The sequence below is a fragment of the Puntigrus tetrazona genome, chromosome 2, assembly GCF_018831695.1.
Source record: "Puntigrus tetrazona isolate hp1 chromosome 2, ASM1883169v1, whole genome shotgun sequence".
Classification (NCBI taxonomy): Eukaryota; Metazoa; Chordata; class Actinopteri; order Cypriniformes; family Cyprinidae; genus Puntigrus; species Puntigrus tetrazona.
This window is the reverse complement of record NC_056700.1, coordinates 478048-505579: the sequence shown is the minus strand read 5'-3', so window position 1 is coordinate 505579 and position 27532 is coordinate 478048. Positions and strand designations below refer to the sequence as shown.

The window sequence follows — 27532 nt, the reverse complement described above, 5'->3', positions numbered from 1 at the left end:
AATATACCATTGTTAATTAAGTAAGTTGATTAATATGTATATGTTTATATGTTTTGCATCGCAATCATAATTCATTGTCATGTATCTCAGACATCAAGAACATGTCATTTGACACAAATGCATCCTATTTCAGTTAACTGCTGAAACTGCACGTCTCATAGGAACTGCCGTGATATGCATCTAGGATGTAGGTCTTGCTGGATGTGGTTTTCCCAGCCCTAGGCTTTCTGCCGCTGAGGCTTGTGAGAACAGCTGAACTTTTTCCTCTCTTTCATTCTTTCCTATTTACTCTCTTTTAGTTCACTGAAGTCTCCTACTGTTTAGTACAACGTAACTAATTCATCACTGCGCAGCACGTCTCCGTCTTGACATATCCATATATGCGATCGCTGTGTTGTTTACTAACTTTGCCAAAGGCTTTTTGGCTAAGCCTTCTCAAATGTACGGATGTTAGAAGCTCCTACAAAACCTGACACGGAAATCTCCACAGGCATGTTTTCACACGAATGCTCTTGAAAAGAATGAAATTCATGTATTATTGCAACAAAAACAAGCGTATGGCTCATTTATTGTGTACCAGGATCTGTCAAGTTGCTCCATATCCACCCTACTCTTGAACATTTTCGACTTATGTTATTATAGCTTGCTGATTTGGTATGTACAGACCTTATCTCCCGATTTCTTCTATATCACGAGGACAAGTGTTTTTAGTCAGACTGTGTTTGTTTGGTCTAGAGGTGCGTTATGGTAGTGCCAAAGCAAGACTATGTCTCGCCTACAAGGCCTCACAGCATGTGTTGATTTGAAGTGGATCTAATTCTAGACGCCCCACTTTTACTCTTTCATCGGTTAATTTGGGCAACATCCTTCAAGCAGAACAGCAACTCTTCATAATGACTTCTGAGGCAATGCATGCCATAGTGTGTGGGGAAACATTAGCGACTGTAAATGTAATTATTTCACCGTTACATGAAATGAGATTCTTGTGAAGTACCACTTTAGGGCTAAAAGAGTTGGAATCCTGTGTGTTAAAATTCTTTTTAGTGGTAAATTAACATATTTCCTTCTTGAGATGTGTGTACAGAGGTTTACCCTGAATACTGAAGACATGATTACGGCGTCTGAAAATGTGACTGTGAGACGGATGGGACATGACAAATAGAGAAAGTGCAGAAAGAGAAACATTCGCCCTCACAAGTGAGTCCAGGAACAAGTTTGAGTACATTGTCGTTTCCATGGGGACAAGCGCAGGTAGCACAAAAGAACCTTTATTCGATGATTTAGCATTGACTTTGAAACAGGCTTTACCGCCATTGTTGGCAGCATAATGCTTTGTATACACATGACTTCGCTTACAATATTACTCTCTTTTACAGTAAATGCTGCGGTAAAGGAAGATTATTATCCTGTCTCACTATTCCTCTTGAAACACAATAATCCACTAAATTAATAAACGTTAGAGTCATGTACAGAGTCAGAGTAAGTCACCTAATGCTGTGTTGAGGAGAGCAGGAAGCTGAATCATTCTGTGGATTTTCTGTATTTTACAAAAGCACATGCAGTGATTATGTTAGCAGATGTCCTGTTTGGAAGCTCTACTAATGAAAAGATGCGAGTTGTGCAGTTCGCAGTGCATCATTAGTTTAATTAAATGAGATAATTTCATTTCAAACTGGCAGTGTAACATTGATAACGGCCACATCTGTGGTCATACAGCTCATATCTTCTATCTTCTATGTTTGTTTTGATTTTTCTTTGGTTCTTTAATAGAGCACTGCAGTATTGCTGTTGTTGTTGTTGTGTTTTTTATTTTAGTTGGTAGGCTAATATGTAAGCAACCTGCTTTCTAAAAAATAAATGTAGGATTTTTGTACCTTTTGTTTATCATGATAATGTTTATAATAAAACTCCACTTTTACGAAATCACCAGAAGTAAATAGGCTATCAATAAAATTTCAGTCTTTTAAAATCCTAAAAAACATACAATAAAGTTAGAATAGTTTTCAGTGGTAAAATTCTAAACACAAGGAAACTGTTAAAGTGGACTAGCAAGTAAACAATTAATTGGGTAGTTCACCAAAAAATGTAATTTTCTCATTAATTACTCACTCTTATGGCCTTCAAACCCGTAAGACCTTTGTTAATTTTGAGAACACAAATTAAGGTATTTTTAATGGAATGGAATTTCAAGGCCCAGAAAGGTAGTGTGAGTTGTGTTGCTGTTTAGAGGGTCGGAAACCTCTCAGATTTCATCAGAAATATCTTGATATGTCTTCTGAACATCTTACGGATTTAGAACAAAATGAGGATGAGTAATTAATGTTTTCATTTTTGGATGTAAAACACAGTTCTAGTTTCAGACATTTAACCAAAAGCTATACAAAGGACCCATTGACTTTGGGACTATGGTGTTAGAAGTGCTAAAATGCTAACTTGTTTCCATGTTTTGACATATACGAAGATATGTCATCCTTACGGCACATTTGGAGAAAAACAATTACATTTTAAAAAAAACTGTGGTACTTGCCCACTTCAACAACAGTTTGTCCTGTCACGCGGTTGCTAAGTGGTTTTTAGTGGTTTTAGCACATTGCTTTGTCTAAAGCCTAATGTCTGAGGACTTTCTAAAACATTGCATTACTATTGAACCTATTTTTGAAAGTTCTTTTGCTGTGGGAGTGTTTTTGGCTGCCATTCCGTGGTATTTTATAATTTGCCTTTAGAAAAGTCAGGTGGCTCACAATGAAGCAAAGACTTCAGTGTTCCGAATAATACAGGTTAACAACTAAATAGTGGCAAGCTGCCAAGAAAAAGATCCTGTTCACATTTCACAAGTAAAATGGGCCCCGTATTTTCAATTATGAATGACCAGGTCTTCTTGTGTAGTTTCTTTTTAACAATAAACTAGGCCTTTATAGTCTTTATAGAAGTAAAAATCCTCCTTGATATTCCATAGTCTAATTTGCTTGCCGGTAAACTGCAGGTGTTCTAGCCGGCTTGAACAAGACAGGACCTGTTAACAGTCCTGAAAAGGTATTAAGCCTTTTTCTTGACGGTTGACATCCGAACCAAAGCAACACTTCAGTAACAGTAATAGAAGTTACATTTTGTGAAATTTCACGAAAAGAAAGGTATTTCTTTAGCTAAGTGTTGAGAGGAGTGTATGAAACACTGCATTGTACTCTAGGTTGACACACAGACTGTGTCTCAAAACCGCCAGGCCCTAAGGTGCAGTGCTGTTTGTGAGGAATTGTACTGCATTTCCTCATAAGTCATGTTTACTCTGCGTGTGATAAACGAAGTTGAAGTAAGCTGTGTAAAAATGCAGGAAGCCGATGAATAATAAAAAAGATTAATGTCACTCACACTTCTGCTCTGTCTTGCTATCTGTTCCCTATATAGACACCTGCATTCTAAGGGTGCAGCCTAAGTGAAATAAAGTGAAATTTGGAAATTGCATTGTGCTGTAGACGCTTATGTAGTGCATAGTACAGTTTCTATACATTTGAAGTATACTTTGTTTTCATTTAATTAATATATAGCATGCAATTAAGTGTCCAAAATTATTGCATTCACTTTGAATTTAATTGTATTGTTATAGTATATTACTTCAACAAAAGGTACTTTTTTAAACTCAACTTTAGCATGTTGAAAAATAAAAATGTAATAACGTAATAAGCATAATTATTATATTGGATACAAATAGTCTACTAAAGATATTTTTATCCATACTTTAATAAATAGGCTTCAACTAACGTATGTCATCTTTGGTGATTTGAGATGATGTTATTGATAGTAACAGCTAATACTAATTATATAATACAGTGATAAAATACGGTCCCGTATTTTTATCTTTTGTAACTGCCTGTATTGATACCTTTTAAACGTCTAGATGGCTGCTCACTAGGTTTTTGAGTGGAGTGGATTAGTCACAAGCCAGTGATGCTGCATACTGTCATACCGCGTTCAGAAAAGTTTTTAATTAAATGAATGAATCCACTCCCGCTGCTCAGGGGTATTTCCAGCACCAAGAAAGTTGTAGACATCAGAACAGCTCAGAAGGATGTTACACGCCTCAGAGCGAAGCAATCCAGCTATATCGCTTTTAGTGATAGGTGCAGAGGCTCTCCGGGACACTGATAAAATCTCCTTAGAGATAAGCTTGGAATTTGTCCAAGTGCAAGATTAACTCCCTGACTGGTGCAGGGGAAATGTTTTATGTATTTAATTTTTCGCATCAGGCCGATTCTAAAAAGGAATCCTTAAACATTTAATTTAAAAATCTTGTTTTAGTTTTACTAACATTTTCATCCATTGGCAAATCTAATCATATGCTCATAACTCCGGGATTAGAGGATTCACAATATTTAACGGGTCAAGAGGTCATGCATGCGAGAAAGGCTGTTTTCGTAGTGGCTAGCCAAAGCTATGAGAGGAATTTGAGGCAGGCGATGACCATATTCCAAGGCCCTTTACAATGCCAGCAGAACTCTCAGCTGTATAAGGATTTTAAAGCCAGCTGACCAAAATGCAATAAGTTCCACTAGTGAAAATGCTTTTTTTTTTAAATTTAACAATTTTATACGATTCTATTCTATTCACCAAAAACAAGCTCAGAGTCGCAATTTTACTTCTATTTCTGCATTTAATATTGAAATATTTATTCTCGATTTTCTGTTAGACATTTTCTTGATTTTAAACGTTCAAAAATGTGCATTTGGAATCTCACATTTACAGTGTGGTCTTACTTCACCCCAAAATGTAAATTTTGTCATTTTGTCAATGCATTTAGAAATGAATTGCTGAAACATGCTACAAAGACTGTGAACTATATAATACTTAATGATGGAGTTATACCGTTAAACAGTTTTTCACCATTATCGTGAGCAGATTTTATTGGATTTATACATTAATTAGCAGTCACTAAGACAGTCATTTTGGGGCGGAGTAACCCTTTAATCTTACTCTGTTGAGCCATACTGTACAATACATATTATTTGGTTGTTGGCAAGATTATATCTCATAAACCTTCCCATAACTTGTCTTTCTAGACTACATTTTGCATATACATAACCTTCACACAACAATCAGAACATTTATAAAATGCCCCTTTGTTCAGTCTTGAAGAATGTTCTAGTTTGTTGTACAAGGTGTAAATTAGGTTTAGTCATAAATTCAATTTCTTGTTACATGTGGATTTTCATGTGTCCACCAGCTGTGTGTGATCTTTGATGTAAACCCGCAAGGTGCTCGATCATCTGGTTTTACACCTCCCTATTTGCTAACATCATGCACATCTGAAAGCAAGTCATCCAGAGTAGTATTTTGGTCCATGTTGGAGTGTATTTGCGTCAGCGTTCTGGATAGAAAGAAGGGTCACGGTGCACTGTAGGAACTTGGTGTCTGAGATCTTATAACTTCAGTGGAAACATGAAGCATTTTTCACAGGACATATCACTGCATCTGCAGCCGGTTGAACATCTGTCCTGAAGGCTTCACTGATGTAATCTGGTTACGACAAGTGAGCATTCTTTGCTTGTGCCGCTGAAAACCATCAATGTAAATAAACAAGAAAATGATTCAATTGATTTTATGTTGCGAGCAACTTAGACATTCAATTAGAGATGAATTATATTTAGAGAAATAATAAACACATTTTGTAACTAATAATAAACAGTTTGTTTTCTTTTTCAAGTGTGAATGATATTTTGGAGACTTTTTAAAGTAACCAGAAGAGGAACGCTTTGAATTCAATTAACATCATCTGTGACACGCTATTGATTACGGCAGAAAATAATTTGAACTTATCACTTGGTTCGTAAAAACAAACAAGAAAATCCCTTGTGCATTCATGTGCTAACAATGATGGGCCAAGACATTCTGAAAGGATTGTGGACCGATAATCGGTTCAGCAAATATAATATATATAAGCAATGTTTAAGTGAGTTTTTTTTATTATTAATAAGTATTTTAAATATTTACAAACAAAAATTCCCCACTTTTCCCCACTTTATATTAGGTGGCCTATATAGTTAGGTTGAATGTAAAATGAATGTAAAATATTGTGTACTTAGCCTGTATCTTTAAAAATGCCTTCATGTAATTAAATCAGTAATTATTTCACATGTATAATTACACTATTGACCCATCCCTTACACTTGAACCCACCCTTAAACCTACCAATACAACCACCCTGCCAGAACCTTACCTCAATACCATCACATCAATAGCAGCAGGAGCATTTTACAATACAGTAGAAACACAATAAATACATTGTAATAATTTTTGATTTAAGTACATTGTAATTAATCAATCAATCAATCAATCATTTTTATTTTATTTATATAATTAAGGCCACCTAATATGAAGTGGGACTCAGTATTTCTATGTATTTCTGTTTATTATTATGTATATTTGTTTTTATTTTTATTTTATGTTTGTTGGTTATTTTTCTATTTAATAATTATTTTGTTGTAAAAACATAAAAACTATTAACTAAAAAAACATATAACTATTATTTTATGTTATGGCATTATTATTTCGATTTAGTTTTACATTTTAATTCAAAATTATTTATTTCTATTAAGTACCAAAATAGCATTGTTATAAATTGATTGTATTTTTATTTTTATGCATTTAAATGCTACAAATGATGAATATCCTATGTTGCGATTCATCGCAAAGTTTTAGACAACTTAGGGCAGGCCACCAAGAAATAGTGGAATCATTGTGATTTTTTTTTCAGCAGAATGTTTTTGGGTTTTTTTTTGTTCTTTTGTTTTTGATTTGGATTGGGTAGGGTCAAGAAAGATCATTTCACCTGTGAGAAACAGTGAAGTAAAACATTCTGGAAAGTTAATTTGTGGCTATATCTGAAAGAGACAGATGAGGCATCGCTATACTTACGAATAAAAATATTAAACCTTACAGACTAATCTCACATCGTATTCATCATGAGACATCATGCCTGGTTTTAGATTAGATTACACAGTTGAACGTTCTTCAAACCTCAAAGATTTTGACAATATGATTTCTCTTCAGTCTCATGTATTGTCTTCATCTCAACACATCGTCTCATGTTTCTTTGCTCTATTGGAAGCCTGGACGTTTCAAAGCAACTTGTCTAGAATTGATCTCAATGCAAGTTTATTCCGAGCCAACTTCAATGCCCAGTTGAGTGATACGGGGCAGGCTGCTGGACCCTTTTGAGTTTAGAGTGAGGGGGTGGGCTTAAAACAACTCGCTTGAGGATGTGATTGTAGTTTTAAACAAATAGTGCCATTGTTTTGAGAACTCTGTCTTGGCCCATGCCTTGTTTTCAATGGAAAAGATGACTGTTGCAAAGCTAATGGTGAACTCCAGATGAGTTTCGGTACTAAAAGAAGATATCTGCAAAATGTGAAATGATAAAGCGGTCATTATTTTTTGACTGGGTCTTGCTCTCATTTCCGTAGATTTCCTGAGATTTGTCATGTTTTTGGCACGTAATCTGCATTTTAAACGTGATTTCATAATGTATCATCTAAACCCCTTTGGATTTCAGAGTAAAAATCTGATTGGTCACAGTTCTAGCAAAGGCAAAAATACACCAAGACCCTTTTTGCTATTGTGAAACATAGTCTTCACTGTTAGCGCGAGTAGTCTCTCTTGGTCATAAGCATCTGGAAGGGAGTCATCCTTAATCTGCGTGAACAAAACCATGTGTGCCATGATGTGAAATGCGGAATGTTACAATGAGTAAATGATAAGTAATGGTTGGGAGCAGCACATAGGAAACTCATCCCTGTGCTCCAGTGCACTCGCACTCTTTAAATCAGAGCTCCGTCCTCTCGGTCACTCGCATACCCATAATCAAAAACATCGTCGTCTGTTCTGTGAGCCTGAACATCTGTTAAAATGATACAAAATCTTGGTTGTTAGGGCGGCAGATTAAACATATTCGTACAAATACATATTGATGTTCACAAATAAGCCTGATTAGCGAGCTGTTTCATGTTTGAGTCCTAAAGAAACATCTGAAGTTGGTGGTTAACTGTCACCTCTGAGATTCATTGTGCTGCTCTGTAGTTTGTGGAAAAAGAAAAATTCGGGAATGTTCAGGGCAACAGGGGATTCCCGAATTGCAGCTGCCTCTTTCCGGCTGGAAATGATATGTGAAATGTGTGGGTTACTCAGCAAATGAGTAGTAGACTCTTTTATTGCATAGTGGTGGAAACTTTGCCCATGTTGCCAGTTCACTTTCTCTTAGCTCTTGCAAGCTCCTGTATTTCCTGTAGTAAGTATAAGGGGTGTGTGTGTGTGTGTGTGTGTGTGTGTGTAAGTTCGAATGCCTTTTAAAAACTATGTAACAATAAATTCACACAATAAATATTTTTTAAGATGATTCCACAAAAATCTTAAACAGCACAACTATTTTCAGCATTGATAATAATAAAAATATTTCCTGAGCACAAAGCAGTATATCAGAAAGATTTCTGAAGTATTGTGTAATACTGAAGACTGGAGTAAAGATGCTGAAAACATCCCTAGAGTAAATTACATTTTCAAAAATATTTCACAATATTACTGTTTGGTTGTATTTTTAAACATTAAATGCAGCTTTTTAAAAAAAAAAAACATTTGAAACCTTAATCAATTAAACACTCAAAAATACAATTTTATATTGCATTTGAAAAATGTTCAGTATGTGGTGCAAGGGAAATTTTGGAATCAGAGGAACAGTTTGATAAGAATCTTGCTAAAAGGTTAGTTAAAGTTAATCAAACTGTCGACTTGTTTAAAGTTAGCTACTTTAATGATAGCACAATCGGTTTAATGGCACAGATATCTGAAGCTAACTGAAGACAACCACATTAAAGCACAAACTGCACACGAAGTGTATACTTTCATAGAGTATGTTTCTGGTTTAGAGTTGGAACAATAAGTGTGAGCTTAAGATTTAGCACATTCATTACTGAGCATTACCTCACCTTCCTAGAAATAAGGACAAAAACTAGCCAGGGATTTGACTCAACCTCAGAAAACCGTTTTCTTTACTTACTTGACATGACACATTTTCTGGAAGTTCACTTTGAAGTCAAAAACATGCTGACCTCCCTGGCTAGTTTCTTGCTGTATTAAAATATAATGTCTTTCTCAAATCTGCCTAGTCATCTGATGTTATAGGGTTATGACAGGCTTGATGGCATAATTATGCCCTTTCGAACACTAATGTTGGGTTTCATATACAATTTGGAATGAACTACTGTCTGGATTAGGATAGAACTTTCTTTCAACTCATAACCGGTCATATATACAGCAACAAAAGAGGTCATAAGTCAGTCAATGATCTTAGCTTGACACCATTGAGAACAGTGCGTCTTTTGTTACAATAAAAACACAGACACAGTGTTTATTTTCTGAGAAGAATATATCACAAAAAAACAAATCAAATCTGTGGACAAGAAGAAGACAACTATTGAAATGAATTAGCTCTTGGCTCCCTCTGGTTCTTCTTCCAAAATGATGAATAAAGCCCATGACTGTGTGGGCACCAGTGGTCACATTAGCAACTCAATGGGTAACGGATCTGAGCGTCATGAATGGGCACGTTTTGTTCTCACGGTCAGCAGAAGATGAATGTTCAGCACCATTTTAGGCTCCTAATGCAAGTAATAATGTTCAACTGATTATGCGTTTCTAATGGGGTAGCATCCAAACATTTCGCATTAGTGGTTTAAAAGGTTATTGCAAATAATAGAACAAAAACCACCAAGTTAGAAATGGTGATCAGACGTGATCTCACCGCAACTTGATCCAAAAGGAAAAAGTGAAATGCTAGCGTGCTAATGTTTTGCTAACGTTACGACTAGGTGCTCAAAAGGTCCTTTTCTCTGGCATTCCAGCCCTGGGCCTCAGGATAAACAAAGTCAAAGATTTGCAAAGTGTAACTGGAGATGTACACCGAGTTGTTAGGGAGTGCTTTCCAAGAGAGATAAACATTTGCCTCAGTTTAGGTCCTTATTTGTCTCTCTCAGGAGTTTTCGAATAAAAAAAAATGTGATGCTTTGCGAGATGAATGACGTTCTCTCATATGATTAAATTGATTACCCAAACACAACAATGTCTAAGAACACAGAGTCCATCAGATTCCTAACTTTTATCTCTTGTGTAAGATATTTTTTTCAAGTCAGAAACGTGGCATTCTGCTACTTAAAACATGGTGAAACTTCAATGCTGGGGAAGTTACTTTGAAACTTTAGATTTTCAAGCCAAAATGCCTTTTAAACTTATATTTTAAAACAATTATAGTGTTTAGTAAATAGAGCTTTAATGACAAACTATATCTAAGAATAATTGAGAAATGAGAAGTGTTTCTATCACAAAAGAAAGTTTTTTAGTTTTTTTTTTTTAAATTAAAGGATAATTGGGGTGAATAACAATTCTGTAACAATAACTGATTTTAATTTTAATTGTTGGAATTCATACTCATTTGTCCATTTTTGTACCACCTACTTATGCCCAGAACAGAATGTTAGGTTTAGGGCTTCAGGATCATAGTTTTTTTTTAAATAGTACATTTTCAAATCATAAAAAATATCAAATTTCATGAAATACTTTTCTTGTGAGATCAGCTTGCCAAAGTAAATATGAAACGGAGAATGAGAGACAAGTTTGACATTGCACTTTTTTTTTTTAATGAAACACTAAAACTGAAATTAAAGCAGAAAATCCAAAAATCCAAAATAAAGTTTAATTTAATAATCAATTAATGAATCTATTTAATATAATAATCCACATACGCAACTAGCTTGGATACAAACATTTAAATTGCACATTATTCATTGCTGAAATATTTAAAGGAATAGTTCACCCAAAAATAAAAAATTCTGATATTTTACTCCCAGGATAAAGAACCAGGATACATTTTTAAAAACTCAAGAAAGTCATGGTCGATGGCTTTAGGGTAAGTAAAATATAGGGTAATTTTCATTTTTGGTTGAACTATTCCTTTAAATAAAAACAGTGAAAATGGGTCATCGGAAAAGTGATCACATCAGGCAAAACCAAATATTTAATGCAGTGACAGTAGTTATTCACACTGTTTTTATCACACTATTTTACTTGTTGTAGAAAAGCAGTTTGTTGAATGAAAAATGTATGGAAGTTTCAAACTGCTGAGCAAGTGTTAAGCGTATTGTTTGCCTACATACTCATACGCAACTGAGGAGGAAGCTTTACAGCGGGTGTAATAAAGTCAACACAGTATCGCTTTCTGCTAGTAAAGCCAATAATGCATTTAAAGTACATTCTGTGAAATAAAATACATAGCTCTTCTGTGGGTGTTTTGCATCTGGCTTGGTTCAAACACGTGTCTTTCTTCGCAGTTCCCTCTCCAATCCACCCTTTCTAGCTCTCTCTGCCCTCCCCGGAGGCCACTATAGCATCTGGGTTTGGAGTAACGCAATGACTGACCCCATACAAGGAACTTCCTGAAATGTCAGAAGGACTTTTTTTTTTTTCCTTTTTCTCTGTTTTATTGCCATCCACTTTTTCAAGTAGTGGTGGTGTTTTTTGTGTGGATGTGTGTCTCTGTTTGTTCCATCTTCTTCCTGTGTGTTCCTCAAGTCCCTGATCTGGAACACCCCCACATCTCCACAGTTTTAAGTCGGTATCCCACTCATTGCATTCATTGGAGCCAATCCCAGTTAGGAATCCAGAATTGAGCTTCAAAGACCCAGAATACATTATTGTCATCCACACCCTGAGAATCCTTCATTGTGTTGCGATGGTATCTTTGTTTACATTGCACCATATGCAGCGGAACACACCTCCTCTGCTGAGCCTCAAACAATTCTGTCCTAGCAGGGGAGGGAAGTGTGGGCTTAATGCACAGGAAGAGCTGAGGAAAAGCTTTATTTTCCTCATTAAAAAGGATAGTGGTCCTGAGGGGTTTAAACTGCTCTTTAAACCTAAAGCCTTGAGCTCTAGATATAAGATGGATGATTCAGAGACATCAAAATTACTTTACAAAAACATCTGCCTTTATCCTTGTGAGATAAAAACATATGTTCTCTTTCGCACCATCAATCTTCCAGAAAAAGCTTTCAGCCAAAGTGGGGATAAACTTGATGCTATACAGTAATTCATTAGGAGAAATGGGAGAAATAATCACTTAAATTAATGCTAAATCTAAATTGCAGTTATCAAGAAAACAAATAAAAAATCGATTGATAATTCTAATTCTAATACCTAAGAATGTGCAGTTGAATGCTACAACAACAAAAAAAGATAAAAAACGTTCTTTAAAACAAGATGTTTTGTATTAATATAATAGGTGCCTAGTTCCAAGGAATAAATAATGGCTAATTTAATTGTGTAGGAAATCGGTTAGCATTGCTGTTTCCTTATAACTGTGGTTTTATTTTCTTTTAACTCCATTACATGACTTAAATAGATTATTTCATTCCAGGTAATGACACTGCGTCCTATGAGGGGAAAACGATCTCTTCTTATTTTATGTTGTCTTGGAAATGGTTTTAGTTGAAATTATTTGATCTATTTAGTCTATGCATGCATTCTGTAGTCTAAAAGGTTTTACAAATAATCGAAAAAATATTTTTTTCTTATTTCTTTTAATTTGCTAAGAATCTAATACACTGCAGGTCCATAACAAATCTAATGCATTGTATGTTATTTTTTCCTATATTTACCTAATAACAATTCTAAAAGTAAATTTTTTTTATCACGGACAAAGGCATGAAATATATTTTATAGTCCCTATGTTTTATAGTGCTATGTCAATTAACCTTCATCATTCCTATGCTTTGTTCATTTATTAATAACCTGCAGATCACTGCAAAAACATTGTTTTCAGTAAGTTTATCAGTCTAAATGTTTGATCTTTTTATTTAGCACAGCTACAGAAGTAGCTGGATATCTTTGTCCATATTAGGTATTTCCTGGTACAGCAGTTATCACTTCTGTGAGTTTTGATCTTGAGAGCACACTCTGGCTTTAAGTATGAATAAAACATACACTGCATGACAGTGTTGATCGCTTCACTTTGGATGCAAAAAAATAATCTTTGAATTAAAATCTAGATTTATTCACACTGGCCCTTGAAAACCTGTACATGAACACTCTTGCACTCTCTTGGGGTGGACGTTGGGTTGGTTAGAATCTCAAAGCAGGAACCAACTGGTCATAGTAACCACCCCAACCTTTTTTCAAGCCTTTTCCGGATAATTTTGTAGTAACATGCTAAAGAAACCAAATACGCTCACACCCTTTTGAAGAAAGAGCATTTAAAAGGCGTGACCAGACAGTAAATTGCTTTTTCTTTTGTATTTTGCAACAAGTTTTACATGACTCAGGTTCTTGGTGTTAAACCTGTAGTATGAGTGCATGGGAATGTACATTATGATTTCAACACACCTACAGCCAGCGGCAATAAGAAACACTCACACAGTTACGTCATACCTGGACAAGAACAGTATACTTACAGCCAGCCTAGGTACAGCCACACCTTACCTTTACTGTCATTGCACTCGGCCAGAGGGAGGAAGCGAAGCAACTCAAGATTTAACGATGAAACATTGACGTTGGCTACCTCTGGCCATGATTTCTTCATCACATGCTACAGTTACGTCTGGATGAATGGAAAGCATTCTACGGTTTTAGGACGTCATGTGTTTTGTGCAACATCCTGCAAAATCAACCTGTCATCTGCTTCAGAAAGCTTTCAATCTGCCCGTGACCAATGCAGGAAATGAGTTGCTCCATATCGGCCGTCCTAGATAACACCGTTAAGGCTCTGTTTATGAATTTATCTTGTCAAGTGTGTAGGCGGTAGGCCGATGGCTTTTCTCTGGGCTATGAAACACACTTTTATTGCAGTAAGTGTAAAGGAGAGCACAGTGAACCTGTTTTTTTCATCCTCAGTTTTTCCTACTAAGCTGTTCCTCATAACAGAAGCACTGTTTTTCAGAACTACTTAGTACTTTTACCCAGTTTTTTCTACCTGGAGTCCTCTTGAGGCCCAGTGGAGGAAACTCAACTACAGTTTGTAAACTACTGCTCTGAGATATAGAACATTCACTTTGCAAATACTGTATACTGTAAATCCTTCTAAACAAGTTTGAAGTATGTATTTGCTTCACTTCCAACTCGTCGCACATGGACTCTTGGTCAGGACCCCTTGGAGTCACCCTTTTCACCCCTTTAGCGTATTTTTAAGGGTACAACATTACTTCTTGTACAGTCCATTGAATTATTTGCATGCAATTGTAAAATTGTAAAATTGCACTTTTGGGTTTGTTCCTGACATTACATTATTTGCCCTCAGAACACTTGGTATGTTTTACATTTTTAAATAAATGTTATATTTATCATAATGACAGCATTATTCCCCCATATATATTTTAATGACAGTGTTCCTTGCATCTACGTATTGACACTAGAGGTTTCTCAATAAAATTAATGGTGTGCCTTACATGTTGGTCACCTTACATGAAGGTTAAAGGATACCCGATGCCAAGAAGTCCTGTCTAAGCATCCATATGTGACAAGCTGGAAGTGGGAACGAGAACATGTTGGTATTTGTCATTTGTTGGTACTGAATATCACACACAAAAGAAGCTTTTGTTGTCTAAAAGAATCAGTTTTTCTGTGCAGCAAACCAAATGCACTAAACTGAAAGAAGACAGGGTATGACTATAGGATATATTGTAAGTAATTAAAAAAAATCATAGTTTTAGTTTTGAAATGTGTCACACTTGGAAAGTTTTACACAATCAAGAAATATGTTATCTAATGTCTAGTGAAGATTGTTGATATGTATTTGTTCAAAGAAATAAGACACCCAACAATAGGAATGTTTATCACTTACTCACTCTCATGTTGTTCCAAAACTGGATGAATTTCTTTTTGTGAGAAAAAAGGAGATATTTATTGACTATACAATTCAAATTTGGACCCCATTGATTTTCATTGTATGGACAATTATAGTTAAAACATTTAAAATATCCACTTTTGTGTTCTGCAAAAGAAAGAATGGCACGAGGTTGAGTAAATTACGGAATTATCATATTTGGGAAAACTTATATTTTAACAAATATGCCTTATGCTTTAATGCCTTTTTAAACACCTTTTTGAGACTTCTGTCGCTGACTTGTTTACAATTTTAAGCTTTTCCTTCAAGACCAGACACGTTAAAGAATGCGACCCAACAACCTAACTGCAACGATTATTGCCCCTACTCCAACACCTCATCAAAGCTACAATACTATGAGTTTTGCTAAGAAAACTTGGAGAAGTGAATTCTACAATTGTGTTGTACAGTTCATCCATTCAGTGTTTATAGAGACAGACGCTTATGTGACTATAAATCTCTGTTCTGCAAGACCTGGCCTCCATGTCTCAAGCTGGCTTCTCTAAACCATCAACATACATTTTAAAACTGGACTCTAGTTTATCCTAAAACTAGAAGCAACTGTGACTGGTTGAGTTGTTCGGCCTCACTGTTGTCTGAACTGCCATCCACACAACAATGCTTTCAACCACACATTATCTTGTGGGGATCAACACAGCACCAAAGACCTCACAGGCCCAACAGCATGCTAAATTATTCAGTTTGGTTTCTAAACGTCTCTCAAATTCTGATGGCACCCAGTAATTCACCATACAAAAACATTGTGGTCAGCACAAACCATATTTAGACTAGCTGCAAGTGATCCCACATTTACTGCGGTTTGAGTTACATTGAATCTCGATAATGGCTTAGTGAGATTGTCAAATCGCAAATGCTGAAACTGACTTAAATAAATACATACACTTCGTGTTTCAGAGTGCTGCATGGCACTGCGCTCTTTTACGCATGAGCAGCTCATAAAGTAAATATGAAATAAAAATAGCTAGCTCTCAAAGCTACACTGATGTACTAAAACTGAGAGAATAAGATACTGTACCAAGAAGCTCACTGTGATTAATTGTTTTGTCTTTGCGTTGAGGTTACTTTGTGTCTTATCTAACATTTTGAAATGCTGACTTCCTTCGAATCAGTGCTTTGCATTTGATCAAGTGAAGCTGAAATGACTGGATCTGTCTTTTGTTACACAATAACTTAATTACTACATATGCCATAATATAATTATTCACAATTTCACAGTCTGATGCATTTATTAATGGAAACTGCTAAGATGTTTGTCTCGTTGGGGATATCTAGTGGTGCAAAATAGGAGTTGCTGATGACTAATTCTGTCACTAATCATTAAAACCTTACAGTTTTAGTGGCTTTAATTCTATTTTTGCATTTTAGTCAGAATCTTAATGGTCTCTGCAGCAATTTGGAACAGACTGAGTAAATAAAGTAGTTTTTTTGCCAAATGAGTGTGTGAGAAAGATTCCATTCATATGAGCTTTTGCCATGAGCACTATTCACCTTTAGTCTTTTCACTGCCACTCAAAGCACTTAAAATAAACGCCCGCCTACTCTGAATTCTAATTGGTTCATTAGCTGCAAAGACACATACATGTCTCAGATTGGCGCCGACTCCAGCAGTCTCATTTAATTTATTGCAATCGTTTTAGCCTTTTATTTGTGTGTAATAAAGATTTTTAAAATGCTTGGCCAGAGCCTAGACCTGTGGTTTAACTTGAAAATTGCAGTCTACATGCAGCCCATGTAATTTGTGCAATTGGAACAGGTTTGCATTGCAAAATGGGTGAAAATTTTACAAATGTGAAATGCACAAGAAAACTCAAGGCTTTAACTGTTGCTAAACTGTGTAAAAAAAAAAAACTTTGATCCATTGATCTGAATATGAATTTAATTAGTTTTATTATTTTAAATGTATTATTTAAAATTAAGACTATTAGTGCATTTATTTGGACAAAATACAATAAAAATATTCTGAAATATTAATACAATTTTAAATGATTTATATTGTAATATCATTCTAACGCTGACTTTGTGCTCAAGAAACATTTGATCAATTCTGAAAATGCTTGTGTGTAAACCATGTTTTTGAAGTTAAATTCTGTCAAAAAAGAAAAGTTTAGTTTGAATTAATTGAATTAATTGCAATATCACAGATTTTCTTATTATCGTTTATCATTATCACCTGATTGACTATATTTACCCACTAAAATGTCATTCAGTGTCAGGCACTTTCATCACAAAAATCTATTTACAACACATTAAAAGATTAATTACTTTTTTTAAAATTTGTGTGTATCCTAAGTTTCACCCATTTGTCAGGGATAATTTCCAACACAATAAAATATAATACAAGTCAGAATAAGCATGTTGTGTGAATTTTTTATCTTTTAAAAATTGAAGGATTCTCTGGTAAATAGAGAGTACAAAAGAACAGTATTTATTTTCAACTAAATTTTTTGTCTTTACTTTCAATGTATCCATGCTGAATAACTTTCCCAGGTTTTCTTTAATACTGAATGAACAGAAATGATTACAATGTGTTCAAAAGTATATTCAAACGTATTTTGTTTCTGAGGTTTAACAGCTGACCAAATTGCAAAACTAATGAAAACTTAATCACCACCAGATACATTTTTTTGCTTCTGTTGGTTTTGCTGGTATTGTAGTTTTTCCCATAAAGGCCTCGGATGGATTTAATTGGGCTTTTTTTTTTTCTCTGTGTGTTTAAGTGTGTCAGGGAGCAAACAACAAACTGACTCTTCTGGGAACAGTGGATGACCATTATCAGATTCTGGTAAAAATGTACAGCAACTGCACCGTCGTTCTGGAAAACCTGGAAATCACATATATGACAGCAAAACACGACTTGTCCTTTCTCAGGGTACGACATATGCTTTTTCAATGAGATTTTGCTGTTACCTTAGTCTTTGGTTGTATTTTTAAGTCATCCATTACACCATATTTTTATCATGTTGCTAAGTTCAGTTTAGAAATTTAACTCAGTTTAGTTTAACTCTTTGTTGTAGGCTTAGAGAGTTTTGTGTTTAATTCTATATTGTCTTCTTGTTCCTGATGTTTAGAACATCCAAGAAGTCGGTGGCTATGTCCTTATTGGGATCAACACGGCTCCTAGTATTCCTCTTGAGAATCTGCGCATCATCCGTGGCCACTCTCTTTATGAAGATAAATACGCTTTATCTGTCCTCCTGAACTACAACAGCAGCATCAGACAAGGCGTGAACCAGTTGCCACTGACTAGCTTAACTGGTATGTGGTTATATAACACTGTTCATTGTGCGCGCGTGTTTCCTGATAAATGGAAATAACAAATTCTCCTAAATGACCTATATTTAGGTCTTTCGCCTAATTTGTTTTGTAGAGGGAGTGAAATTCATTCATTCTCATCATTTGGAAAATATCAATTGACCTGTGTTTCAATTGTGAAGTTTGTCATACGGGAAAGCATTGTTCAAACACTGCAGTTTTCCTTTCCTAGAAATACTGAAGGGTGGAATAAAATTTGGCAGTAACGATTTTTTATGTAACGTGGAGACCATCCAGTGGACTGACATTCTGAACATGAAGAGCCAGCCGGAAATGAAAGAGCCGGAACGAAGCTCAGCACAATACTGTATGTCCCTCAGAAGTTTGTTTTTTTTACATGTATATTAAATGGTGCTAATTCATTTTGCATTTTGAATACGTTTGTTTTAATTTACCTCTCACAGGTAAAAAGTGTGACAAGAGCTGTTATAATGGTTCCTGTTGGGGCCCTGGTCCCCAAAACTGCCAAAAAAGTAAGATCATTTTTTTATTTATTTATCACATCATTTTTGATCAGTTTAAAGTTTTTAATCAGTTTACATATTATTTTAAATAACCACCTATAATTGATGAATGATGGTGCACTATATACTATATGCAAACATTAAAAATAACATTTAAAAATTATGCCATTTACACGTGACATTTTCATGCATGTTTTCAAGTTTAATACTGTTTATATTTAACCCTGGCTTAGCAATTCATAGTCCAACTACAAACTGCATTGCAGCAACATTTTAAGATTTCTGTTTTATGAGTAGTTTTTAATGTGCCTCTTTAGTTTATTAAGTTGATCCTTGGCTTATATTTCACAACTGCTGAAAAAGCGCTACTTGACCCCATAGGAATGTTTTGAAAACTCTTCAGAAGAATATCGAATTGTTTTTGCTGTACTCAACTCTAGCAAACACAGATAGTACTGTCAGGATCTGTGAAATTTCTCTCTCACTGTATCTAGTGACTAAGGTGATCTGCGCGGAGCAGTGTTCGGGGAGGTGTAAGGGGCCCAAACCCATTGACTGCTGTAATGAACATTGTGCTGCTGGCTGCACAGGACCCAAACCAACCGACTGCCTGGTGAGATCCGAACAAATAATTCACTTGTTTGCTCATTAATCTTTCAGTACATACTGAATGCTGAATATAAGCCTAAATACAGTTAGTGAAGTCATGCTTAGCTGTAGACATAATGTTTAGATATAATGATGAACTAAACTGGTTTAGAGTGAATAATGACAGTAATCTGAGTCAAAATGTGAGAAATTCACAGCAGCTTAAATGTGTTAAAAACACACTTATTTTGATTAAATAACAGTACCAAGGATGCCTGCAGCGTTACATTCAAACATTCATTACCAGTGAAGTGTACAGCTGCAGTAAAAGTAACCTCAAGGGCAATAAAAAATACTATCAGACTAGTGTGCTCATGGGAAATGTTGTTTGTGTGTTCTGTAGGCCTGTAAGGACTTCCAGGATGAGGGGACATGTAAGGGACGCATGTCCACGGCTCATGCGCTACGACCCCAACACCCACCAGCTTGCTCCCAACCCTAATGGGAAATACAGTTTTGGGGCAACGTGCATTAAGAATTGCCCACGTAAGGCTCCTCAAGACACAATCCTTCATTCTGCTTTCGTGGCTAAACACATAACCAGATTCAAATTATATATTTCATGCGAATTCAAGCTGTTAGATGAAAATTCATAACAAATGAAACACTTGTCATCCTTGTATAGTTCTAAACCTTTTTTTATAAATAAATAAATATATTTATATATAAAAAAATGTTGAAAACCATGATTGCCGGTAGAAGCTAATGGCTACTGGAAAATGTTTGGTTAGCAACATTTTGCTCAGCAGAAGAAAGAAATTCATAGAGGTTTGGAACAAATATTGACAATATTGTCATTTTGGGGTGAGCCATCATTTTAAATCCTGAATTCTAGCATTGTGAACCTAGTTTTAGGGGAACCAGGATTGAAAAATAAGTGACACTTTCCAAGCAAAGATAAACACTGGTGTGTCTTCAGCTGTTGCTCAGAAAGTGCATTATCATGACAGGATGATTTGATGTGAACGTCAGTTTCTGTTGTGGTTCTTTGTGGTTTATGACACTGCTGGTTTGTTTTTTGTTTTTTTTTACACAGACAACTATGTCGTGACAGACCATGGGGCATGTGTAAGAACATGCAGCCCTGGCACCTACGAGGTGGATGAGGGTGGAGTTCGAAATGCAAGAAGTGTGATGGCCTTTGTCCAAAAGGTACAGTTGAGATTGTTTTGTAACAAAAGAAAAAAATACAGCTTGTTTGTTTGTTACACATTTAGCTTTGCAGAAACATTCATCCATTAGATAAATTGAAAGCCGTTTAAGGTTTGGACTAAAGGACTAAAGACTTTTTTCTATCATTCAAAGCATAAATTCAGTCAAGTGTGTCTGAACTTTTACTGGTAACAGGCTTGTATTTGTTATTGCCTTAAATTCTTTACTTGAGAAAGAAGTCGACGTTAATATTTAGTATGTTTTCAACCATACCTCTAGTTTGCAATGGCCTGGGAATGGGGCCTCTGGCCAATGTCCTGTCAATCAATGCCAGCAACATTGACTCCTTTGAGAACTGCACAAAAATCAGCGGAGGTGTTGCAATTCTCACCACAACATTTAATGGGTAAGAAAGATGTTCCACACTCTCTGATCAAAAGAATTTATTCCACATAGCGAAATACCATTCTGCGTTGCTTTTTAGACAATTATACATTAGAATATTTTACAATTTTATATATTTAGTTGTGTGATTGACCCAAATCTTTTACATTCTCTGATATGATTTTTATTGCTATTGTTTACAGTGACCTGCATACTAAAACTCCAGGGCTGGATCCGGCCAAGCTCAACATATTCAAAACTGTAAAAGAAATCACTGGTGAGAATGCTGCGGTTTAATATTGGACAATTTGTAACGGTTAAAATTGTCTTTCATGTGGACCTTTAGCCCCTCGGTGTTCGTAAACAATCCTGAAGATATTCTTCCTCTCCTAACTCAAAGGCTACCTGGTGATTCAGCAGTGGCCGAAAGACATGCCATCCCTCGGCGCCTTTGAAAACCTTGAGGTCATCCGTGGACGTATAAAACAGCAGTAAGTCAATAAAAAACATGTCAGCAATCTCAGAGAATTTTGACGCATGACAATAAATTGCTGCTCCTAAATAAATCACGCTGTAGAGTTTGTTTCTTGTATAAAGAAACCCCATGTTTCCTTCCTGCTCCCACAGAGGTGCATTCAGCTTTGCTATCACCCAAACTGAAATTACACATTTCGGCCTGCGTTCTCTGAGCGAGATCAGTGACGGCGATGTGGTCATCTCTCAGAATAAGCATCTCTGCTATACCAGCCTTGAAGATTGGTATCGCCTCTTCAAATCTAAACAACAGAGTGCCAAAATGTTAGGAAATGCTAATGCTACCATCTGCGGTAATGAATTATCTCAATAACACCTTTCAAACCGTTTCAGTTTGGTTCACCCAAAAAAGACAATTCTGAGTTATTTCCCCTTAAGTCATTTCCAATCTATAAAGGACAAAAGGAGAATTTTTAAAACAATCTTCATGCAGTCCGTTTTCTAAAGACATTTCATAGTGACCAGATTATGTGACTTTGAATTGAGCGAGGAGTGGATTTTTAAAAGTTGAAGCATAGTGGTTTTCACTCTTTCCAAGAATGCTCCACTACCGCTCCATCACAAGCAGTGAGCGAGGAGTTTTAAGCCCAAAAGAGGACATCATGAAAGCTCTGTAAATGTTATTCATATAACTTAAGCACTTTTGTAGATAATAAGCGTCCTTAAATGAACTCAATGTGTACAAATGTTGCAAAAATGTCTTACAATTTGATTAACATTGCACAGGCCCAATAGTACAATAATACAGGAGCTGAATAGAAATTTTTGATAATACTGTATGTTTAAACAACAGCAAAAGTGCAATACACAATAGATTCAGTAATAGATTCCCTCAATAAACTATACTATAAGCTATTTGTTGTAGCTGTTAAGTAAAAGCCATGCTGAATAAGTTATAATATGTGCTTTGTAACAAATAAACAGTCAATAAGCTAGTAAAATGTATGCTAGGCAACTATGTAATAGTGTTTTCAAATCTAAAGTGGTACCTTTATTTTGGGGTCTCTTAACTAGTTGCTTATTAGCACACATATTACTAGAATATTAGACATTTATGAGTAGTAATTAAGCCCATATTAATGCCTTATTCTATATGACCTTATGCTACATCTCTAATCCTTACAACTACCTTACTAACTATTAATAATAAGAATTTATTTGAGGGAAAAGTGATAGTTAATGGTGAATAAGCGTTCCCTATTCTAAAGTGTTACAGACAGTCTTAACGAAGATTCTTCAAAACGTATTATTCTACATTCTGCATAAAATTAAATGCACGGGTTTGGTGCACGAGTAAATAAATAGTACCAGAATTCTCTCTTTTGGGTGAGATATTCCTTCAAATACAAGCAAATACAATTTGTAACACAATGTTTTACATGTTTTACAGACATTCCACTCTAGGTTGATTTAAAACACATACATCTTTTGTGCCAACGTTTTATCTTAATGTCTGTTACAGCGAATCAGAACAGGACATGTGATGAGATGTGCACAGATGACGGATGCTGGGGTCCTGGTCCCACTATGTGCTTCACCTGTAAGCATTACAGCCGTAAAAAATACTGTGTGGCTTCCTGTAACCTGCTGGCTGGGTGAGTGAGAGCTCTGTTATGCCTTAATTCTCATATTTAATTGCTAACAGCTCTACAACAGGGCATGTCTCTGATTGCAAACATTTAAATCCCTGAAATTTACACCCCAGATGGGATGAAATATTTACTGGGTTTATTCCTTTTTAAACAGAGAGTTGAGGCAAAAATAGTATTAGACATAAGTCGATCAGAAGGCCCATTCTTTCCCGTTTGCATACACCATGCTTCTAAGCTTGTGTGCTTAAAGGAGAAGCAATACGTTTTCATTTTAAACATATGCATATGTAGGTACTGAATTACCTCACACAAAAAAACTGTAAATGGAAGATGGAAACAGTTAATTCATAACATTCCTGTAAAAGTTAACGTTCAGATATGCCGGTAAGACATAGAAATGTATACATAACTTGTTCTGTAGCTCTAAATTGGTTTAATGTTTTACTAATGTTTTATTTTCAATGGTTCCAAGAGTTCCTATGATTTGTTGCAGGTGGGGCCTTAATTAGTGGGACACTGAAAGAAAATGTATCGCTTCTCCTTTAACCCACCTGCAACAAATTATAGGAACTCTTGGAACCATTGAAAATAAAACATTAATTGCGGGTTTTGCAGAAGTGAACTCTTTTATAAAACATTTATCTTTATAAAAAAAAAAAAGCAAATAATAACAATAATAACAGATTAAGATGTCTCAATCAATCGGCTACAGTGGCACAGCTATTTTACTTTTTTGGTCACTCTTTGATTTTAGGATCAAATACTAACTCTACGTTAAGAATTTAGAATATGATAAGGCTTTAATATGTGCTTTATACATACAGCCAAAATGCTGGTGATATGCTTTCTAATAAGTAACAAGAAACATAAGTGTTACCATTTCTTTGTTCAGTTATGATTATAACTATATTGACTAGAATGGATTTTTGTCCATACAGTGAGCCACGTGAATATGAGGTCAATAAAACGTGTGTCGAGTGTGACCCTGAATGTCTGCTCATGAATGAAACCAAGACCTGCACCGGTCCTGTAAGTATCAAACTCGTACAACAATACCACATGTTCCGCGGTCAGTAAACAGTGTTTATTCTTATTTTTAAAATGCTGATGGCAGCACACCATTCTCTCAAACCAATGTTTTCTGTCCCAGCTGTGTCCTGAAGACACATCATTAAATTCACATCACTCGAAGACTGTAGAAAAGTTGCTTGTTGCTATCTAATTGCCAGCTTTTGTCCAGGGACCCGACAAATGTACAGATTGTGCAAACTACAAAGATGGGCCGCACTGTGTAACACGCTGCCCACAAGGCATACCGGGAGAGAAAGACATACTCATTTGGAAATATGCTGACACGATGCGAGTGTGCCAGCCCTGTCATGAGAACTGTACCCAAGGGTGAGAGAGGCACTGTATATGATGCTTTCATTTGTATGTAATGACATGAAATGGTCATTTGTGGAATATAACTAGGTTCATCAAGGACATCACTAGTGTCCACTAACTGTGATTGATGCAGTTTATGTTTTGCATTGCAGATGTACTGGGCCTGATTTAAAAGACTGCAAAGATTTCAAAGGGTAAGAAAGAGAAGTCTTATAATATTTTGCTGCATACACACCTTTTTCCAGAACATCTCAAGAATCATATTGTTTATCCTCATATATCATCATAGTTTCTGTTGAAAAAGTAATAGAGGCTGTGAATTATTGCATATTTTTAGAAAATGGTACCAAATACTTAAAACTTTATCACAATATGGAATAAATGGACATGATGCATATGGTTAGAGATAAAGATATTCTTCTTAAGAACAATGTGCCTTTGTATTGAAGTGTAGGAATAATGGAAATTATTTTAGCTTGTACAGGACAATGATGTATCTTCCAGTGTTATCATTACTGTTAATATATAAGTCTATAAATCATACATAGGCCTATGGTGCTAAAATAGCTAAATGATTGGCCTTATAAGTTATGATAAATAATCAAAACATTTAAATGTATTGATGGAATAGTTTAATATAAAAGTTTTGAATAAATACATTATTAAATGACACAATAAATACAATGACATGCCACTGAAAATCATCTTACTAATTTATATATATATATATATATATATATATATATATATATATATATATATATATATATATATATATATATGGGAGCATTGGCGATAAATCTTGATCCAGGCACAATTTTGGTTCGACAAAGAACAGGCAACATCATCAGTAGTGTGTCCTTGCATCATTGAGTGTTTCGGCCTTTTACATAATATTTCTATTAATTACTTCATATACAGTGACAAAAAAATCTATAGTTTCATATTTGTAATATTGTAATATTTTAAATTTAAAACTCTTCGCATGGTGTAAATCTAAGTAATATCTAAGAGCAAAATCCCTTCTGTTCTGAGATGTAGTTACATCTCAAGAGAGGACCATTTTCCACTGCAGAAAGTTCAACTCAGTAATGTTCCTTCCGTCTGTAGTTCTGGTTTGCCCATGATTGCCGCTGGTGTGGTTGGAGGTCTGCTGGCGTTTGTTATCCTGGGTCTAGGAGTTGCTGTTTTTCTGCGCAGAAGGCACATCAAGAGGAAGAGAACCTTACGACGACTCCTACAAGAAAGAGAGGTCAGATCACAAGACAACCATAATCCGAGTATTCTGAGTGTCTACTGTTAAACAATCAAATACTTGTAAGGTAGAAGCTGAGTTTGCAGAGAATAATGGGTGAAACCATGTAAGATTAATGCAGTGAAGCCAGTTTACTGTCGTAGTGTCAACAGTGAATGCTGATGGGAATTGGTCATTGAGGCAATAGCTGAATACAGAAAGATTTATGTTATCCCATACTCATTCAAAGACAGGATGTGTTTGCGTGTTGAGGGCAGCTTTACTGACTCTGTTTGTCTCTACAGCTAGTGGAGCCTCTGACCCCCAGTGGCGAAGCCCCCAACCAGGCCTTGCTGCGCATCCTCAAAGAGACAGAGTTCAAGAAGATCAAAGTGCTTGGGTCCGGAGCTGGCACTGTGTATAAGGTGACTGACCTCCATTTAAAGCGACAGTTCACACAAAATTGACCATTACTCATGATTTACACAACCTCAAGATATTCCAAACCTGTATAAAATTCTTATGTTAAACATTTAAACTTCAAATATTGTGAAGAATGTAGGCAACTTAAAAAGCTGGGTTAAATATGGACAAACCCAGCAATGGGTTAAATCTTTAACCCAACCTTTTTTGGCAGTAACTTAGCTGCTGGGTCAAAACAACCCAATTGCTGAGTTTTCTATTATTTAGCCAGCATTTTTTAAAAGCAATATGGTTACCAGAAACTATTTCTGTTTTACCCACATTCTTTACCCAATATCTTAATACGTACTCAATGCGTTTTGCTACATGCTTGTCATCTTTTCTGTTTCGATGCCTTCTTAATTTTGTCTACAACACGATCTCAATTAGTTTTTGATCTGTAGACATAGATGTTATCTCTATATCTCAAGATGGTGTCAGCTGTGAAACCTCATCGGTTACAAAACACTGGGTGTTACTTTGTTTGCAGCACGAAATATTAAAACAGATATGTGTCTGTTCCTGCAGGGCTTGTGGGTTCCAGAGGGAGAGAGTGTCAAAATCCCTGTCGCCATTAAGGTCTTACGAGAAGCCACGTCTCCTAAAGCGAACCAGGAGATCTTGGATGTGAGTCTGAATTTTGGTGTTTGCCGTGTCGCGTCAGACCATATTCACAAACTATTACTTAATGTCATGTTGTCAATTTGCTTCTTAAAAAATGCACAGACAGTTAAAGAGGCTTCAACAAGTTACATAAGAATATTTAAACATTAAAAGATATTTGACTGAAATTGTCCAAAGTCTGGACTCAGCTGCTGTAGCTACTGAATTAAAACATTTAAAATTATGACAGCATTTAAAAGTTGGTGTATTTTACTAAAACACTTTTGTCTACATTCTTTGATATAAGTTAACATTTACGCTGTATGACTCATCTGTATGACTCAATTAACATGTAAATTATTTCAGTAAAGACAGACAGTAAAACTGACATTTCAGTAATTCTAGTTAAGATAATGATTGCACAGAAAAGTGACGCTTGCAGCTGAAATCTATCCTACATAACCTTGACTTAAAGGGTAATCTGACCATGTCCCGCTGGATGTTGTGTGGAGTTGATATAAAACAGAAAACTTCAACATGGAGGAGGATTTTCTGCTTTTTGCACCCCATACATTTCAAACACAAAGAATGTAATTTCCTCCAATATTCTCTTTGATTGTGAGGATGTGGCTGTTCAGGCTGCTTCTCAAGGTCACTTTGAAGATAGCTCATCTATGTAAACACGCAGTATAAACTTTTTGAGAATCAGCAGAAACTGAAATTCAACAGATCTACACAATACATTGCATATTAAAAAGGAAAAAATAAATGAAACAGAGACCAGTCACTCCCTCATATTTTGAAAGGAAAAGGTTGTTGGTATTGGCAG

The 27532-nt window shown here is 35.6% G+C and overlaps 1 protein-coding gene across 1 annotated transcript in view; it reads left to right on the top strand.

The window, feature by feature from the left end:
• LOC122325042 (epidermal growth factor receptor-like) overlaps positions 1-27532 on the top strand; it is a 47129-nt gene that overhangs the window by 10145 nt on the left and 9452 nt on the right. The window contains 20 exon segments of the mRNA XM_043219876.1: positions 17650-17801; positions 18001-18187; positions 18417-18551; positions 18649-18717; positions 19203-19321; positions 19700-19735; positions 19737-19842; positions 20393-20470; positions 20473-20508; positions 20788-20914; positions 21096-21169; positions 21293-21383; positions 21520-21719; positions 22889-23021; positions 23957-24047; positions 24259-24416; positions 24557-24598; positions 25515-25656; positions 25944-26063; positions 26629-26727. Of these exon segments, the coding sequence (XP_043075811.1) occupies positions 17650-17801; positions 18001-18187; positions 18417-18551; positions 18649-18717; positions 19203-19321; positions 19700-19735; positions 19737-19842; positions 20393-20470; positions 20473-20508; positions 20788-20914; positions 21096-21169; positions 21293-21383; positions 21520-21719; positions 22889-23021; positions 23957-24047; positions 24259-24416; positions 24557-24598; positions 25515-25656; positions 25944-26063; positions 26629-26727 (2195 nt within the window).